Genomic DNA, 18237 nt, shown 5'->3' with positions numbered 1-18237 from the left:
AGTGATTTACTTAAATACCAGTTCACACTTGTACGTTAATTACACTGGTTCTGTGTCGCTTGTTCGTTTTGCCACGAAGATACAACCACAGTATATGCTAGGTTTTAAACTATAGGCTGAGATATATTTTTAGTTGGCCTGTTGATTTTAGTACAGAGTTAAAACAGTTTTGACGCAGTAATTACTGTCAAACGTGTTTTGCGAAAAACAGCTACAAATAAAAATAGTTCCAAACCAGTTTACCACAACAATAAAAAAACACCAAGATTATCTTAGAGCATTGATTTTTAACCAGTGTTCGGCGGAACACTATAGTCTTCCGTAAAATATAGGTGTTTCCCGCTAGAAATTTATGTTCCACGGAACACCGAACGAAAATCACTGCTTTAACCTAATTAACTTAACTAGCTTACCAGCTTTGATTAAACTAGTCCCGCTATCACCAGTTTAGGTTTTCTGATGTGATTTGCCTAATTTGTTGGTATGTGATAATGCGACTCGCTGCGTAATAATAGGATTGCAATACAGCCCGAAAATCGGTTCTATGCTGATTCAAACAGACAAAGAAAAACTGAAAGTTAATAAATTTCGGGTGTGTTGTTTGTTTTGATGTATTATTATTATTTTTAAACTTTTATTCTGTTTTTTCCCAAAAATATTAATACCTAAAGTGTTCTTTGGCATATAAAAGGTTAAATAAACTGACTCCGAGAAACAGAAATGTTTGTTTTGTTTCAAGACCAAACCTCCTGTAGTATTGGACCTGACCTGGATTATGAAGACAGCTTTGAAACCGCTGGAGGTAAATTCGTTTGATTTTTATATAAATAATGTTATTTTACCAGGCCATCAGTCATATCCCTTATATTTGTGCACTACCGGTAGAACAAACAAAACGTCGGTTTTCGCAAGATTCCTGGCTTTAAAGTTGTAGACCAGTGGTTCTCAACCTTTTTAGCATACGGACCGGTAAAATTTCAAAACAAATTTTGCGGACCGGTTGACCTTTAAAAATGAAAATCAACCCAAAATGTAGTTACGACAAAAGTATGCCACTTAAAAGCAAAAAATGGAAATTTCAATGTAATGAGCAATTTAACGATGTCTTTTTGATATCATACGTGTTATAAGTGGTTCTATTGAAGTTTTTGACATATAACTGGTCTTAAAGTAAAACCAGTTGTAGCCTACTTTTAAACAGATGGGCACAACACTTGCAGCATTGTGACGTACGATAAAGTCCAAAGTACCATTAACTCTATATTACGTCACAATCCTGCAAATTGCGGAACGGGCGAAGTTTTCAATTTGATGGGCAAGCATTCAACATGCTGCATTTTGCAATTGAGATATAAAATTGTAATATATTTGGCGGACCGGCAGAAAAGTTGACGCGGACCAGCACCGGCGGTTGAGAACCACTGTTTTATACGTTCCATTATGACGTAACTTTGTAACTCCATCTTTAAAAAGGCATGCGTTTTTTATCGTTCTGTAAGAAACTTATTCTACTTTCAACTTCACTTAATTCAGATCTCCACTGGTTGGCGTGCTTCTCAATGCGTGACGTCATAATCCGCGGAACGCCTGTGGCGACCTTCAACGACCTTGGAGACCCAGATTTTGAAAATTGCAAGGTCAGAAACAAGCATTGATAAAAAACACGTTTCCATGGTCGAAATTAAAAAAAAGATTCAATAAAAAAAGATTTAGTCGAACCGGAGATGAACAGGAACTTCTTAATTGCTGCGAACCGAAACCGGAAAAGTCAAATGGTTCAACTCCCTAATTTAACAGCATATCGTTTTTCGTCCAGTTGTTCTGTCAGTTGAGCGGCGATTGCTTGGGCTGGAGTTTCGCGATCGCGGGACTAGCGAACGAGCGTTGTTTCCACGTGCACAAAAACGACCTTCTGACGGAGATTAACCTTGAAAGCTCGCCAGGGGCTTTTACCGAGATGAAGACGTGCACCGTTGGCTCCATGTTGCGAAGTTAGTTGCTAGCATATCTTAATTTACAGGATTCGATGTGAAAAATGTCGATGTAGCGAGGCATTCTTAAGAGGGTTACTTTTGGAACAAACAAACTAGTGTTTGTAATAATTTCTGTCTTTTAAAGTTTTTTTTTTAAATACATTTTTATTGTTAAATAGCAGTTGGTCGAAACCAGGGGTCCACGGATCCTAAGGGAGGTCCATAAAAAGTCTTCAAAAGAAAGGGAAATTTTCAACATTTCACTTATAGCAATTTTCTGTAAAACAAGGCTTTTTCTCGATGCCTATTTATTTGAACGAGGTCGTAACCAAAATAAAACTAGGCGTCGGGAACTTACTAGCAGGCCCTACACGGAATTGGAAACGTTATCATTCTAAATTGCAAACGTTATCGTTTTCTGTGGTTTAATGTCTGATTTGTTTGTAGCTTATCTTGGATGTTACCCCGAGTCCGGCCACACAGAATTTAACTTCGTCGCAATGGAAGGTAATGCAACGATCGATTCGTGCATTGAGGCTTGCTCCAGGAAAGGTTATCCATACGCGGGATTGCAGGTACAATGTAATAACTTGATTTTATTGTAGCCTTAGTAAACAACTAAGACAGCAACAAAATCTATTCGGTGCCTATGCGCTTTGCTGTGGTTAAAGTCTATGATTTAATTCAGACAAAGAACTCGCTCTATCAAACGAAACAGTAAACGACGTATTACATATTAGAAAATTCAAACAAATAAATATCGCACTTTGTTCCAGGATATTTGTGTGATCTGTGTTGGTTTCTTATACCCTCTTCCAAACTTCAAATATTGGAGATAAAATGGCATAAAACGAACAACCTAACAACCGAGATATACTAATACAAAATGTCGTTATAACTTTTTGTTGATTTAACAGAACGTTGTATAATAATCTCTACACAACAAATGCAAATTCACGTTTTCATTAAAATATACAGTAAGATTACAAAAATCAGACCTAGTCATGCCTATCGCGGCACACCTCACTTAGCCTAATAGTAAACTTATGTATATCAAGCTTAAACCTAACGTTTTTGCAACACAGGAAACGTGCAGATGTAGTACAACTTTCGGGCGCAATGGCAACACAAACGAAGCTTTTTGCGTTAACAAGTGTCAGGCAGACCACATGCAAACGTGCGGTGGCCCAGACGCCATTTCAGTTCATGCTACAGGTAGGAACAGTTATATTGATGTGTCACAGCTGTTTTAAACGATTTCACCCTACTTATGTCATGGTTAAATGAATTGAGTCAAACTCAAGCTCTTTGTCAAACGAAAATGACTTTTGAAAACCGTAAACCTATTACCGAAACGAATTGGTATCTAACTATAATTGTGGTAAAACTTCAATCTTTTTAGTTAACATCAATTATTTTTTTTATATCCTCACAAACGACACACCACAATGATTTGAGATTCCAACGCGGATGAAATAGAAAACATATAAATATAGACCACCAAGAATTTTTTTCAGGATCAAAATCCATCACAATACACTATATTTAACTTGCTTGTATATTTTCCAGGAACTCCCGGTTCCGACACCGCATTATGCATACTAGCAGGAGCTGAACTAGTGTTCCAAAGTGGGGATGAATATTGGACACCTGGTATGCTTCGCGATCAAATTACCATCATTCTGGACTAGAAAACTATCAAAACACATTATAGTGCTAGTATTTGACGTATGCGTATCACTGATGGTGTGCACTACTGCGCATATATAACATACAAAAAATCTGTATAGCTCTATTAAACACGCGAATGTTGGAATATAGTTAGTCCTTTTGCACTAAGGCCTTGCAAGAAAATAACAATATTAAAGATAACCTCCAGGGGATCCAAACAGATTTTAAAATATACTGTAGCCTGTAAACTTATTTTATTATTTTTACTGAGAAACATCTTAACTGGCAAACACTCCTAGGTGGGCGTTCAGATTTACATTTGACATACGACCAGATTAAACAACCTGAACAAAAACATATATCCTGTCACAGAAAACAATCCATTTTAGTTTACCACTCAATGATTCTCAGAAAAAGTCTGGACATCGTTGCCGTATTGCCAAAAAACTTGCGAAGCAAAAGGCAAAGCATTGTGCTTCGTGTGGACATACAAAGAAGGATTCTGCCTTCACGTTCCACGCTACGCACTACATAACCAAGTCATTCAAGCCGATATTGTCTTGAGCTCTTACATCGGCGAATCTTTCATTGGATTTGGAAACTGCGCAGAAGAGCCTGGTATGACCTTATTAAAATGCGTGTAAAAACAACTTCAGTGGAATGTAAGCAACAGAATATTTTAGAAATACCGTATATTATTACCAAACGCTTTGAGGTACTGTAAATGCTCTTCGAATTTTACAAACGCTTGAAAAGAAGCATCAAATCGAAAACACAATATTGGGTATGGGTGTCCGATAAAATTGGATCGGCCTATACCAGATGCCAAGTCGTAGTATCGGTAGTTGTCCGATACTAGGGGGTTATAGGTACCGATTCGATACCAAATTAAAAATCAAATTTTGACCTACTAACCTGGAAACATACCTTTAAACGTTTCAATTTCATCCATTTGCCTGTTTAAGCATAAAAAAACGTCATTTGGTATGAGTTCGGATGTGATAACTTTTGTCCAAAATATCTAATATAGGTATCGGAATTTGAAATCCAATATCGATCATCCCTAGTTTAAAGACAAATACACTACTTTTCAGTCTAAATACTTTAAATTTTATATGTGAGTCTTTATAAGTTGTTTAGTAGGCCTTCTAAACGGCCTTATCGTACACGCATGTGACCTTTCATTACTTTGAATAAACTACACATTCCTGCTAAAAATAATGTACGAACGGTAGGCTCAATATTTCATGCAGCCGACATGGCATTGTTTTATATTTTCCCACAGGACTGATGTATGAAGAACTTAACTACATCACAAGATTCGTGGCAACCTACAGACAAGCAGGAAAAGTAATTCTAAGTCAGCCTATTCGAATTCCGGCAGATTCCAAAGGTAAGTTACGCTATGGACAAATCCGGCTAACAACAAAGTTGTTTCAATTCTGCGACTTTTCTTTCCCAGTGGCGTTCACAACGTACGAGCCGGTCGAAAGGTCAAGCGACGGTTCAAATTTCAGCGTGGGTCAGATAGGAAAAGCACCTGGAAGTACGTCACTAGAGGCGCTTCTGTTGACCGTATCAAAGTAAGACATAGAGGATATTTGTTTATTAGGTTCTTTTTTGCTTGTTTTTTTTAATTGCAGCTTTTCTAAAAAATTACAACCTAAATTCATCATCTCGTATTAAAGTTAAACGAAATCCTTTAAAGACGTTTAGTTTTTGGTAGCTTTTATAATAGTTAGTTTTTGTACCCTTTTTAATTAACTTTTAAATATCACATATTACTATCACAAAGTTTTATCTTATTTTGCATAGGATCTGACAAATGACATATCATTGTCCTCTTGCTGCCACCTGATGGTCGTGAAAAGAACTAATAATATGTTTAAATAGTAATATTGTATAAAACAACTGATAAGTTTGCTTCGAAGCCAAAACAGTTTGATTACGACCTTAAATCAGTTGAAATGATTTTTTACTGATTTTAAGCCAACTATATGTTGTTATTCACATTTCATGCTTGAAAATCGAATTACATTTTTTAGTGACACAAGCGCTCGCCATACGGTCGACCCCGATTTCGCTCAAATATGGCCGGTGGAGTCGGAGTACGATAAGGACGGCGAGGAACTGTACGAAGGATCCAGGTTTTGGAAAATGATGTAAGGCATTTGTTGATAGATTAGACATCCGAATGTTGACTAAAGTCACTTTGAACCATATTTTAAATGACTTTTTTTGGGAAAAATGACAAATGGATTGAACACTTAGGCTAAAATCATCGTGTTTTTTCTTAACTTGTAGAGTAGAGGTAAAACATTTGTATTGCTAAATGTTCAGTTTTACGAAATGACCACAATCGATTTTTTACCAACTCAAGTTGTGAAACAATTTTTTTTTTTTTTTTTAAATAGAAATCCGTTATTTGTTAAAAGTAGGCAATTGGATGACTGTTAGGTTACTTTAGGGATTGGGATGGTTGGGATAATTTTCACTTTCTAGAAATGCTAATTTTTATTGTTCAATTAAACCAAACCACTGAAAAAGTGTTTTTGTTTTACAAAGTTGTCCACCAAACTACCGATCACTTGGAGATGTTTCAGGTCGAGGGCAGTCCCCTCCCAACAAGGATTACAAGTGCATTTACAAAGGACTGGTGCAGGAGGCTAAGATCGGTCGAAAAACTTGGTAAATTAACGGATATAAATTTCATTAGTTCTTAGTAAAATAAACTTTTCTTAGTAAAATAAACCCAAGTACAAGAGAAGCCTTTTGTCCAATAAAAATTATAAATCTAGCCAAAATGCCGTTAACTAAAAAAACATTTTGTTAAACACTACACATTATGTTAAAAGTTTGTGTTGTATTGTGGTAGCAAAGAATGGTGGTAATCTCACCGCCATAAGACCTAAGTTAAGAAAAGTTGACCCATTCCAGGTCGTACAAAGACAATTACAACCAGGGGAACTTCAGTGTTTGGTCGGTTGAGACGACTAGTCCCCACAACAGCCCAAAGTCGAACTTCTTTGTCGTCAGCACCGACTTCGACAAGCCAAACAGGACAGTGTACGAAATCAAACCGCAGCTATCAGGTAAACATCCTTTTATTGTGAAAGAGTATTACTAAATGCTTTTTTGAATTTTCTGCGAAATACTAAAAGGGATCTTCAGTATAAGTTGAATTTAAAAAAAACATAACTGATATTTAAAACAGAAAGTGATATTTAGTAACTGAAAAATATATTTTCTTCTGCAAGCGAAAGTTGAAAAAAAGTAACTCACTTATATTAAGCTCAAGCAATAAAGTAACAAAGTGAACATAGCCTTCACATTTCTCATTTTTGTTATATCACACTAGCGCATATTCTAATTCTCAAAAAAGTTACTGGATGGCATCATTTTCTAACAGACATATCTGGTCGATGGAAAAAATCAACGTTTAAGGAAGATCTCAGGTTTGAGGCAAAACTAAGCAACCAGAACGATGTAGTGACCACGTGGAAGCAAGTCAATGGTTCAGAACTACCGCAGCTGCTTACACCAGGTAAATTGCTTGTTGGAATTCTAGGGAAATATTGAAGTACAATGTTATGAGACTGGCGAAAAATGCAAACATTTACGCAGATTTCTGTTACAAAGTTTACACAATTTGTCATATTGTCGTTCCTCACTGTTTTAAAACAACTTGACCTGACATTTAAAACAGTTTTCTTACTAAAAGGTTTTGTTTTTGCTGTTCGCTAAATCAAAATACAAATCGGATGAGTTTAGCAATATAAGGACTTACTTATTTTTATTTTTCATGCATATGACTTTAATTACACTTGGGTTGTTTTTTAAATTAAGTTGGACTTAAATCTTTTCGAAAAGACGTGCTCACAATAACACATTTTTGATAAAGGTATTTTAGTATGTTTAATTCCAAAAAAATGTTCAGGCATTGTAGTCCTAATAAGGCTTAAATTAACATTTCAACATGTTAAACAATGTAATCTTCAGCTTTATTATACCATAAATAACAGTGCTGTAATGACTTAAATGACTAGACTGGGACTTAAGTCACTCCGAAATGACTTGTTTAAACAAATCAATCAAAATCTGTATTTGTCGCGCTGCCTAACAATACTTTCTTAATCATTTCCACCAAATGTATAGCATACAAAAATATTTAATAAATTAGGAACTAACTTGCACCCACACACTTGATTAACTCGAAGGAAACGCGGCCTAGTATAGATGTGCAGCACATTTGCGATGTTTTTGTATTGTAGCTTACACACTTTTTATGTATTGTGACCAATCATTCAGAGCAAAGCAAAGAGATTATCCATTCGAACTCGTCTCTTCCGTGGATTTCGATTCGCGAGCCTACGATGGTGTACGGGGACTGGAAAGTGTTTGGACAGAAGTTCCTTTCGCCGACGCAAAACAAGACCCATGGGATTAGGGTGGGAAGGTTGGTGGAAGATTCGCAACTTTCTTCTTTTTTTGCGATACATAAAGCCTTTCAACAAGAACCGCAAAATTGTTGTGTAGGGTTATTATAACCCATATGTCATAAATGCACAGAAGGTATGGTCGCCAAATGATTGGACTTAAATCTTTGAAGCAGAACTTGAAATATTTCAACGTTGCAATTTTATTATAATTCAAAAACCAAAGAAAGATGCTATTAAAAGTAGCGATTGGCTTTATTTGGTTGATAACTTCAGGTCTTTAAAAACAAAAATCGGTTAAGCAGTTGCAAAAAAGGTGAGATAACGACAGTTGTTGGTCATTTTCTTGAGCTTGTGTTAAATTTAAAGTCGTTAAAATTAAAAAAAAAAAATAGGTCCGATTAAACTTTTATTCTTCCTGACTCATACAACGATCATGCGTTTTCAATGCAACTTGTTTTTCATGCAGAAACATCGAAGCGGCGGCTCTACAGCAACCGTCGGGCATTCTCGACCTAGCCTATGTTTCTGTCTTGGGAAGCGTGGGCGAGCGAGCTAACTTGGTCATAAGAAGGCTTGAGTGCCCAGCCGAGCACAAAGCCTTGGGTCAAATAGTGGACGTTGTGAACGAGTTAGATTACGTCGCCGAAAAGCAGGAGCTAGCAAGTTACGTTTGCGTTCATCAAAGGTTTCTGACGCCGGCTAAACTCGGACCGAAACTGTGGTAAGTTTGCAAATGGTGATATAAAATTGAAAATAGTGCAAAGACGGGCAAACATACAAAGTCAGATGCACTACAATTTATGAATTGTTTTATGTTTAGTTAGCTACCATCGTCAGTAATCCTTCTACTTTTAGCAAACAATTTACGCCGAAATGTTTAGATTGATTTGTTACATATAGATATGTGATAACAGATGTCTGGGACTTATTCGACTAAACTCACCTTAAACAACACACAACGATGTAAAACAATAACTCTCCGACTTGCCAACAAATCTGGAAGGAAAAACACTTGTTTTATTACATAACGTTTTGCACAAGTGCTTTCGTGTAGGACTTTCAAGGAAGGCATTGTACATGAAAGCAATTCAAAGCACAACGCATCTCTCTATCAAGTTGTACCTGCCAATGAGACCGGAGAAGACCTGGGATTTTTCACTTCAGTGTTCAATGGGGACACAAGGTCCGTGGGACAACTCTACACACTCAAAAAACACAAAGGTATTTCGAAGATGCCAGCGCTAAGGCAGAATTTAGAACCCTACTTTGGTGATTGTAGTAGGCGCATTTAATCTTTTCTTAGGTCGATCAAATTAGCTGACGATAGACCAGGTTTTTAGGTGGTAAACCGATGTGTCTAGCGTGTGTATGTACGAGGGTGAAATAAGTTTAAGGACTCAATTTTGCTTTACTGATGTTTGAAAATATGTGTGTAAATAATATAAAAAAAATAAGAAAAACCTTTATTTCATTGTGACAGTCATGTTCCGCATTCAGTATATTTCCACGCAAATTACCAATGTACAAAATATATTGATTATGATATGCCTTTCCGGATCATTGCATTCACAGAGGAAATGGGTCCGGTGTATGTATGTGTTAAAAAAAATAAAACACGTTGCTTTAATATACGTTAACAAATTACCCATTTAATACGTTGGAAAGGAAGCACTATCCAATACAAAGCGTTTATTCAGGAAATATTTTTCCATATATCTCTGTTATTTCCAGCTTGGTCTTCTACTATCGGTATTGCAGAACTGCCAGTAAAACTCATAATCATCGCATATTTCGGCCCGGATTTGTTTGAGTATTCCCTCACTGTAACGTTCCGTGTGTCCAGATGGAGTTTACCCTGTGTTCCGGCCATTCGTGGCGCCGCGTATGGTGAAGCCTGACCCCGTGCCGCCGGTCGTGGTCAAGTCGGCAGTTGACGTTGAGAAAGAAATAGGCGACCCCGGGACCAAAGACCAGAGTCACGGCGATAAAGCACCGCAGGGTAACTAGTTTCTCCTGATCGTACGATTGTAATTAGATAAGCCTTTCAACTAAATATTGTTGCTATTGCAGTTCTTGATGTAATATTTGCCCGGAGCCAGAGGTGTGGTGTGTAAAGTTTTATTTTTACTTTTGGCAAACTCAAGGCGTGCATCATCCAATACCGAGTTGACATATAATTTTACAAAAAAACATCAAAGAAAATTCTAACTTTTTGTAGACAAATCGTAGTTTTTCAAAATTCAAAAGTTATAGTCGCTCGTTGTTCTTTAAAATAATTCTATGAAAAACAGTATTATTGCCATGGTTAAGATTTTAGACAAAACTTTTCTCAAAGACTTTTTATTAAACACAACAATTTAAAGACATTCATAGAGTTTGAAATTAACCCTGCAATACTATGTTTTGATGCACCGTAACGTTCTAAATTTCCCAAATGATCTCCCAAAATATATTGCAAAAATGCACCGCATTTAAACAATTCATTAGTACTTAGATAAATCAGTAAAAAAACTACTAATGCCCGGTGAAAAAACAAAAATTGAAAATGAAAGTGTGAGGTGTATAATTAGTTATTTTACTTTCGCTGTAATATATGAGACATAGATACAAGTTTGTCTGCAAATTGCCAATTGGCGTATGGCTTCCAAACTAGACAAATACAGTTGCAAACAAACATTATATTTTAAGCGCAAGGTATGTGCTAAATATAACGGTCGTTCAGCTTTGAATTAGCAGTTATTACTTAGATGAAATAGTTGTAAAACTAACTACTAATGCCCGATGAAACGACAAAATTTAAAAATGAAAAGTGTGAGGTGTAAAGTTACACTAATAAACGAGTTATATTACTTTCGCTGTAATGTACTATATACATAAATAAAAAGTTGTCTGCGAATCGCCAATTGGCGTATGGCTTCCAAATTAGACAAATAGTTGGAAGCAAAGATTATTTAAAGTGCAAGGTTTGTGTTTAATATCACGGTCGTATAATGTTTAGCTTTGATTGTCATATCAAAAAATGGGTTTGTTGTTGTGAAAAAGTGTCAATCAAAAGCCATTGCATAACTTAATTTACCTCTTAACATTAGGCACACGTGTAACAAAATGTGTGTAATACAGGTTGTGATGAACCGAACAGCGGGTTCATGATTGGATTCGTAATTCTGCTCATCCTGCTTATTATCGCGATCGCGATCCTCATTTACATGTGCTGCAGGTAAGTGTGCTATAAGCTAGATTTTGTCTGACGATTCATAGATGAAACACGGTCAAAAAAGTCTTGACCAGTGGTTCTTTTTATTGAAAAGATTTGCAAGGAGTATAATTAAATGACATGCAGACAGTTTATGACTAAACAACACTAAAATGACAAACAAATTTACATTTATTTAAATAATACAATTTTGGACAATTGAAAGAATAGTGTTAGCAAAAGTTTCCTAGGCATTTTCATAATTACCACTGTAAAATCCTCAAAGTTTATGCTTACAGGAAGAATCACTGGTTTGAACAGTAGCGAAGTATTGCCAGTCATACTTTTTTTTTGGTTTTTTATACAGTCAAAACAAATTTCATATACAAGGCAGTAAATGAAACTATTCTATACATTCGTAGAGAAGTGGACACGAAATAAATTTATTTAAACACCATTCACTAACGTTGGATAGACGAGTAATATAACAAGCGCAGCGTGAATAAAACATAAAGTTATTCGTTTTATGAAACAACAGACGTGAAGGTAGATATGATTCATTTCTGGATCTCAAAGCGCAAGCTTGATAACTTAGTCGGTAACACAGCGGTCGCGTATTCCCACGGGCGCAAGTTCGAATCTTGGCAAAAAACACTTTTTAAACGAATGGCTATCTACATTTTGAACTGAAACTTGTATATGCAATGACACGATTTGCACTTTTTAAGGCGGAGAAGGGCTTATTTGCGTTCCCGCAGCTCCAAAGGTTACTCCTTGCCCGTAGAAATCGAGAGGTCGCGGGTGGATTTGGGAGGAGGTAGGAAAGCGTTTTAAAATAAGAAACCGGTAATGAGAACAATTGGGGCTGCCGGCGCTACATGGGCGTTGCTCTAATCCAATTATCTAACGTTAAAAAGACTAAAAAATTGTTATTTGTTTAACTTAGAAAGGATCCGGTGCCCAAAAGCGAAATAGAATAGCAATGAGGTTCGGAATTTGCAGGTTAGTAGTGCGTCAAAATAAGCTGACCACTCAGCAAGTGCTTGCGCTTCCATTGCTTGCGCCGGCAGCCCTTGTGTTCAAACACGCTGATTGTAATCTTTTTGCAAAAAAGTATTGTTTTAATCCTGTAGTCATTGATTGGACTCCAGTGATCTTTGATTTTAAATTCCTGATAAATGATTTCTTTGTTTATTAGAAATTGCCAAATTCTTAGTAACTAATAAACTCAGAGTTTCTTATATTTGATTTCTGAATAGTTTATTTTAACAAAAATTATGTGGTGTGGATTTATGATTGACTGGACTTGCCAATTATGATTTTTTATTTAGTTTTTGTTTAAAATTAACCATGATTATCGAAAAAATATTGATTGAAGCGATTATTTTATGCTAAAAAGATCACCACTTAAACCAACTAAAAATTGTGATGCGATTCTTGAAAGCTTGCATCCCTTTTACTTTTTAATCAACAGCGAATGGCAATCTTCTCGACATAATCGATATGGAACACACAGAAACAGTCACAAACAGCGTAAGGCCGTTGGCATCGCAACAAGCACCACTCTTTGTCAGCGCGGCAGCCAATGCATCCAAAACGCCCGGAAAGGCTACAATTATTCTTGACGACGGATACGACGGAAAAGCGGCCACATCCAAGAGAATTCTGCTAAACGGTTCTGGTTTATCGTCACGTGGAGAACCTGCCGAGAATAAAAGTGCCGACTATAGACGCACGAGCTTGCCGGTTGTCAAAGTTGCTGCGGGTAAACATCGCAGCGAGAAGCTTCATTCATCTCTGGTGGGTCCTGGCGTCTTAAACCATGGCACTGAGAGCTTAAGTTATGGCAATGTGTCCAAAGCTGGTGACACAGCAACAGCACTTGCCTTTAATGGCCAATCTGCACATAGTTTCGGTCCGGGCAGCGTATCGCATCTATCTTTTGTCTCCAATCGTCGTGCATCAAATGCGTTACACAGAGAAGGAAAATTGCCGATATCGCAAACCACGGCAAGCATACTTGCGAACAGCGCAATGTCAACCGCGGGAAATGGCGCAACTTTAACACGAAGCGTGGATGCGAATTTTGCTGAACAAAAATCAGCAGGGCTTAAAAGTGGATTTGCGCAAGATATCGGTCATATCAATGCAAGTGGCACAGCAGGGAATGTCCATTCACCACAGGTGCAGAATCAAAACTTTATCATTTCAAGCTACAACATCACATCAAGCCAAAATAATAAATTAGTCAATAAAACTTTTAAAAACAACTCTGCATCTACACAAAACAAAGCCATTTTTGACCAAGCTAACAACTTCACATCAAACCTTGACAACGAAGTGGGCAATGCAACTTTTAACAACGTTTCTGCGCCAACACAAAACCAAGGGGAAAACTTTACTACTTCCAGTCAAATTACTGCTGAAACATATGCGAATTCAACGACTACAAGTTCGCCCAAAATGTGGAATGTTGGTAATAACAAAGACGATGTGAAAGACAGTTCTGATATACAAAACCAATCGAGAAACCCACTAAACGATGTGAAAGACAGTACTAATATACAGAACCAGCTTGGAAATTCACTATACGATGTGAAAGACAGCTTTGATATACAAAACCAACCAAGCAATTCACTACACGATGGGAAAGATATCTTTAATATACAAAACCAATCAGGAAATTCACTATACGATGAGCAAGACAGTTCCGATATACAAATCCAAACAAGAAACTCCGTATACGACGCGAAAGACAGTTCCGATATACAAAACCAAACAAGAAATTCACTATACGATGGGAAACACAGTTCGGATATACAAAACCAATCAAGAAATTCACTATACGATGGGAAAGACAGCTTTAATCTACAAAACCAATCAATAAATTCACTAAACGATGTGAAAGACAGTACCAATATACCAGACCAAACAAGAAACTCCGTATACGATATGAACGACAGTAATATACAAAACCAATCAAGAAATTCACTACACGATGGGAAAGACAGTTCCGGTATACAAAACCAAACAAGAAACTCCGTATACGACGCGAAAGACAGTTCCGATATACAAAACCAAACAAGAAATTCACTATACGATGGGAAACACAGTTCCGATATACAAAACCAATCAAGAAATTCACTATACGATGGGAAAGACAGCTTTAATCTACAAAACCAATCAATAAATTCACTAAACGATGTGAAAGACAGTACCAATATACCAGACCAAACAAGAAACTCCGTATACGATATGAACGACAGTAATATACAAAACCAATCAAGAAATTCACTACACGATGGGAAAGACAGTTCCGGTATACAAAACCAAACAAGAAACTCCGTATACGACGCGAAAGACAGATCCGATATACAAAACCAATCAAGAAATTCACTATACGATGGGAAAGACAGTTCCGATATACAAAACCAATCAAGAAATTCACTATACGATGGGAAAGACAGTTCCGATATACAAATCCAAACAAGAAACTCCGTATACGATATGAACGACAGTAATATACAAAACCAATCAAGAAATTCACTATACGATGAGCAAGACAGTTCCGATATACAAATCCAAACAAGAAACTCCGTATACGACGCGAAAGACAGTTCCGATATACAAAACCAAACAAGAAATTCACTATACGATGGGAAACACAGTTCCGATATACAAAACCAATCAAGAAATTCACTATACGATGGGAAAGACAGCTTTAATCTACAAAACCAATCAATAAATTCACTAAACGATGTGAAAGACAGTACCAATATACCAGACCAAACAAGAAACTCCGTATACGATATGAACGACAGTAATATACAAAACCAATCAAGAAATTCACTACACGATGGGAAAGACAGTTCCGGTATACAAAACCAAACAAGAAACTCCGTATACGACGCGAAAGACAGATCCGATATACAAAACCAATCAAGAAATTCACTATACGATGGGAAAGACAGTTCCGATATACAAAACCAATCAAGAAATTCACTATACGATGGGAAAGACAGCTTTAATCTACAAAACCAATCAATAAATTCACTAAACGATGTGAAAGACAGTACCAATACACCAGACCAAACAAGAAACTCCGTATACGATGTGAACGACAGTAATATACAAAACCAATCAATAAATTTACTAAACGATGTCAAAGACAGTAACAATATACAGAACCAACTTGGAAATTCACTATACGACGTGAAAAACAGCTTTAATATACAAAACCAACCAAGCAATTCACTATACGATGAGAAAGACAGTACCAATATACCAGACCAACATAAAAATTCACTATACGATGGGAAAGGCAGCTTTGATATACAAAACCAACCAAGAAATTCACTATACGATGAGAAAGACAGTACCAATATACCAGACCAACATGGAAATTCACTATACGATGAGAAAAGCAGCTTTGATATACAAAACCAACCAAGAAATTCACTACACGATGTGAAAGACAGCTTTCCTATACAAAACCAACCAAGAAACTCCATATACGATGTAAAAGACAGGATTAGGGTACAAAAACAACACATCAATACTCTTGAACGCGCAGATACATCCAACGACACTGCTGGAGTGAAAGAGAATACAACCATTAAAGACTCCGTCAAGGCTGCTAAGCATATGGATGATGAGCACAGCAACCATTTCAAAGGCAAAGACACGGAAGCAGCCATTGAGAGCATGGCTCCTCTTGTTTCCCAGGAACGAGCCATGCGAGCAAGCCGGCCCGTTCCACCCAAACGAAACTTCAGCAAAAGAAACCGAACGCTGTCATCCTATCGCATAAAACAGACCGCAGTGACAGATGGCACTAATAATGCCACTGGAAAGGGTCCTTTATCTCATGGAAATGATAGTTCTGCGACCACCTCGGGCGACGACAACAGTAAATCGTATCGTGATTTCAATAAGTTCTCGCAAAATCCTGATGCACCATTCCAAAATGGAAAATCCTCAGTGATAAATCAAAATCGTTCTTCAGATAATCAAAATACGCCATTGAATAACTCAAGTATATCTTCACAAAGTTATAATCAAACTCTGCAAAATGAAAAAACATTTTTTCCAGTTCAAAACCTATCGTTACTCAATTCTGCTACGTCCCAAAACACCAAAATACCGACGTCAACACAAATTGTAAGTCCGTCAATGCAAAATGAAAATTCGCCAATGCCAAACCAAAATCCGTCTTCCCAAAATATTGATCCACCTCAAAGCAACAAATTGGAACACCAAAGTACAAGTCCATCATCACCAACCTTTAACATTTCAAAAACCAGCAAAGTTCGGCCTGTACCAATTGCAGCTAAAAAGGCAGGTTTCTCGGCAAGCCACAACAGTCCTGCTGTGCCGCAATTTTTAACAAAAAATTCGATCATCGCGCCACCCAATCAGACTTTGAAAGAGTCGACAAACTCAACATCGGAACGTCGAAAATCTATCACGACACAGAATAAAACTGATATTAATGTGTCGATATTACAACATGACCACAGGTCAGACACGACCAAAGTTTGTATTTCTCCAACAAACAGCGCAACATCTCACAGCAGGACTGACCGAAATTCCTTTTCAAAAAGTTCAAACGTGCAAGCATCAAATAATCCTTTGGTGACAGCGTCAAATCGCAAAGCTCCCGGGGCGTCTGTCAACTCCGCAGGTGCAACGTCATCATTGCGTAAAGGTTCGGTGACGTCAATAAATCACAATTTCACGCAGGATTTAATACCTACAAGAAAATGGTCGGCTTCAGCAAACGGAAATGTGGCGTATTCCAACAACACGACTTCATCTGCAAACAAAACCCAGGCTACGTCAATACAGAAATCAATAGTGACGTCATCACAGCGCAAAAAATCAGTGACGTCATCAATACAAAACTCAAATTCGGCAGCCAACCAAGCAGCGTCACTTAAAAACAAACCAAAACCAGCAGTTCCTCCGAAACCGAAGCATCTTTTATCCGATTCGTCAAGCAACGTTTTGACGTCATCAAAATCGATGACGTCACGAAATGGCGTCACGACGCTTGACCACCCCGTTCTCTACGCGATGCCGCAACGGGCTTTGGACCAGCGCGTGGTTGTCGAATACGAGCGAAAGAAAGAAGGAGGGTCTCGGTATTACCACCACAGATCGTCGATATCGAGCAAACCGAATCAACAGTTCCACATCTCAGTGCTTCCAAAGACGGCAAAGTAGCTTTCGCGCCCGGCGCTGTGCGCAAGGTATTGCTAACAAATGGGGCAAAATAACTCGCTTGGTTGCCGAAAGCAAGTGCAGCACTTGAATATATAAACAATTATTATTTGAAACAGTTTTCAACTGCATTTAGTTTGCCGATATCTTGTCACTGCAAGATTTGGCTGCAAGTTGTTCGGCAAAACAGATGCTACTGTACTAAACAATCATTGTTTTCAGAAACACATATATTACAAATATATGCGTTCCACATGACGAATAAAGTGCCAGTTTAATAACCGCTTACGTTACTTAAGACTTTTCGCGATACATAACATCATTACTTATGTTTATAGCGAAACAGTACTTTCCTTACCTAGCTCTTATCACTTTACTGATACCTCGTAAATGCATGTTGTAACAGCAAAATTTATCTAGTAACGGTTCATTTTAGAACTCTTTGCAAGCGCGTTGTTCGCCACGCTAACTCTCTGTTATACAATTTGTGTTCATCCTATTTTACAACAGACCGCCAGTACGTTCAGCACCATACAAACGATTGACACGGGAACAGCATGTGCATGGCTTGTTAACGTTAGGTGAAACAGGGCTGAACGGTTCAAACATAGGTTCGTCGTTTTGCTGCTGCTGATTCGACTTCGCTTTGCTTGCATGCCTGCTTTAGCGGGACAAATGTAGTTTCGGACAACACTAACGGTGATTTGTGGTATTACTTTTTGGCCCGTTGAACGTTTGT

General features: G+C 37.4%; 1 protein-coding gene across 1 annotated transcript in view; it reads left to right on the top strand.

Annotated features, from left to right (window-relative positions):
• The window catches only part of LOC146146981 (uncharacterized), an 84424-nt gene that overhangs the window by 64306 nt on the left and 1881 nt on the right, over positions 1-18237 (top strand). Inside the window, exons 73-91 of the mRNA XM_083387891.1 lie at positions 740-802; positions 1534-1637; positions 1817-1991; positions 2421-2548; positions 3059-3188; positions 3543-3626; positions 4056-4262; positions 4930-5037; positions 5107-5227; positions 5690-5806; positions 6210-6332; positions 6582-6736; positions 7054-7188; positions 7953-8100; positions 8550-8804; positions 9138-9304; positions 9927-10082; positions 11204-11300; positions 12223-12278. Coding sequence (XP_083244017.1) covers positions 740-802; positions 1534-1637; positions 1817-1991; positions 2421-2548; positions 3059-3188; positions 3543-3626; positions 4056-4262; positions 4930-5037; positions 5107-5227; positions 5690-5806; positions 6210-6332; positions 6582-6736; positions 7054-7188; positions 7953-8100; positions 8550-8804; positions 9138-9304; positions 9927-10082; positions 11204-11300; positions 12223-12256 — 2507 coding nt within the window. The 3' untranslated portion in view covers positions 12257-12278. The remainder of the gene's footprint in view (positions 1-739; positions 803-1533; positions 1638-1816; positions 1992-2420; positions 2549-3058; positions 3189-3542; positions 3627-4055; positions 4263-4929; positions 5038-5106; positions 5228-5689; positions 5807-6209; positions 6333-6581; positions 6737-7053; positions 7189-7952; positions 8101-8549; positions 8805-9137; positions 9305-9926; positions 10083-11203; positions 11301-12222; positions 12279-18237) is intronic.

The sequence above is a fragment of the Ascidiella aspersa genome, chromosome 4, assembly GCF_963924565.1.
Source record: "Ascidiella aspersa chromosome 4, kaAscAspe10.2, whole genome shotgun sequence".
NCBI lineage: Eukaryota > Metazoa > Chordata > Ascidiacea > Phlebobranchia > Ascidiidae > Ascidiella > Ascidiella aspersa.
The sequence above is the reverse complement of the archived record's forward strand: the minus strand, read 5'-3'. Positions and strand labels throughout refer to the sequence as shown.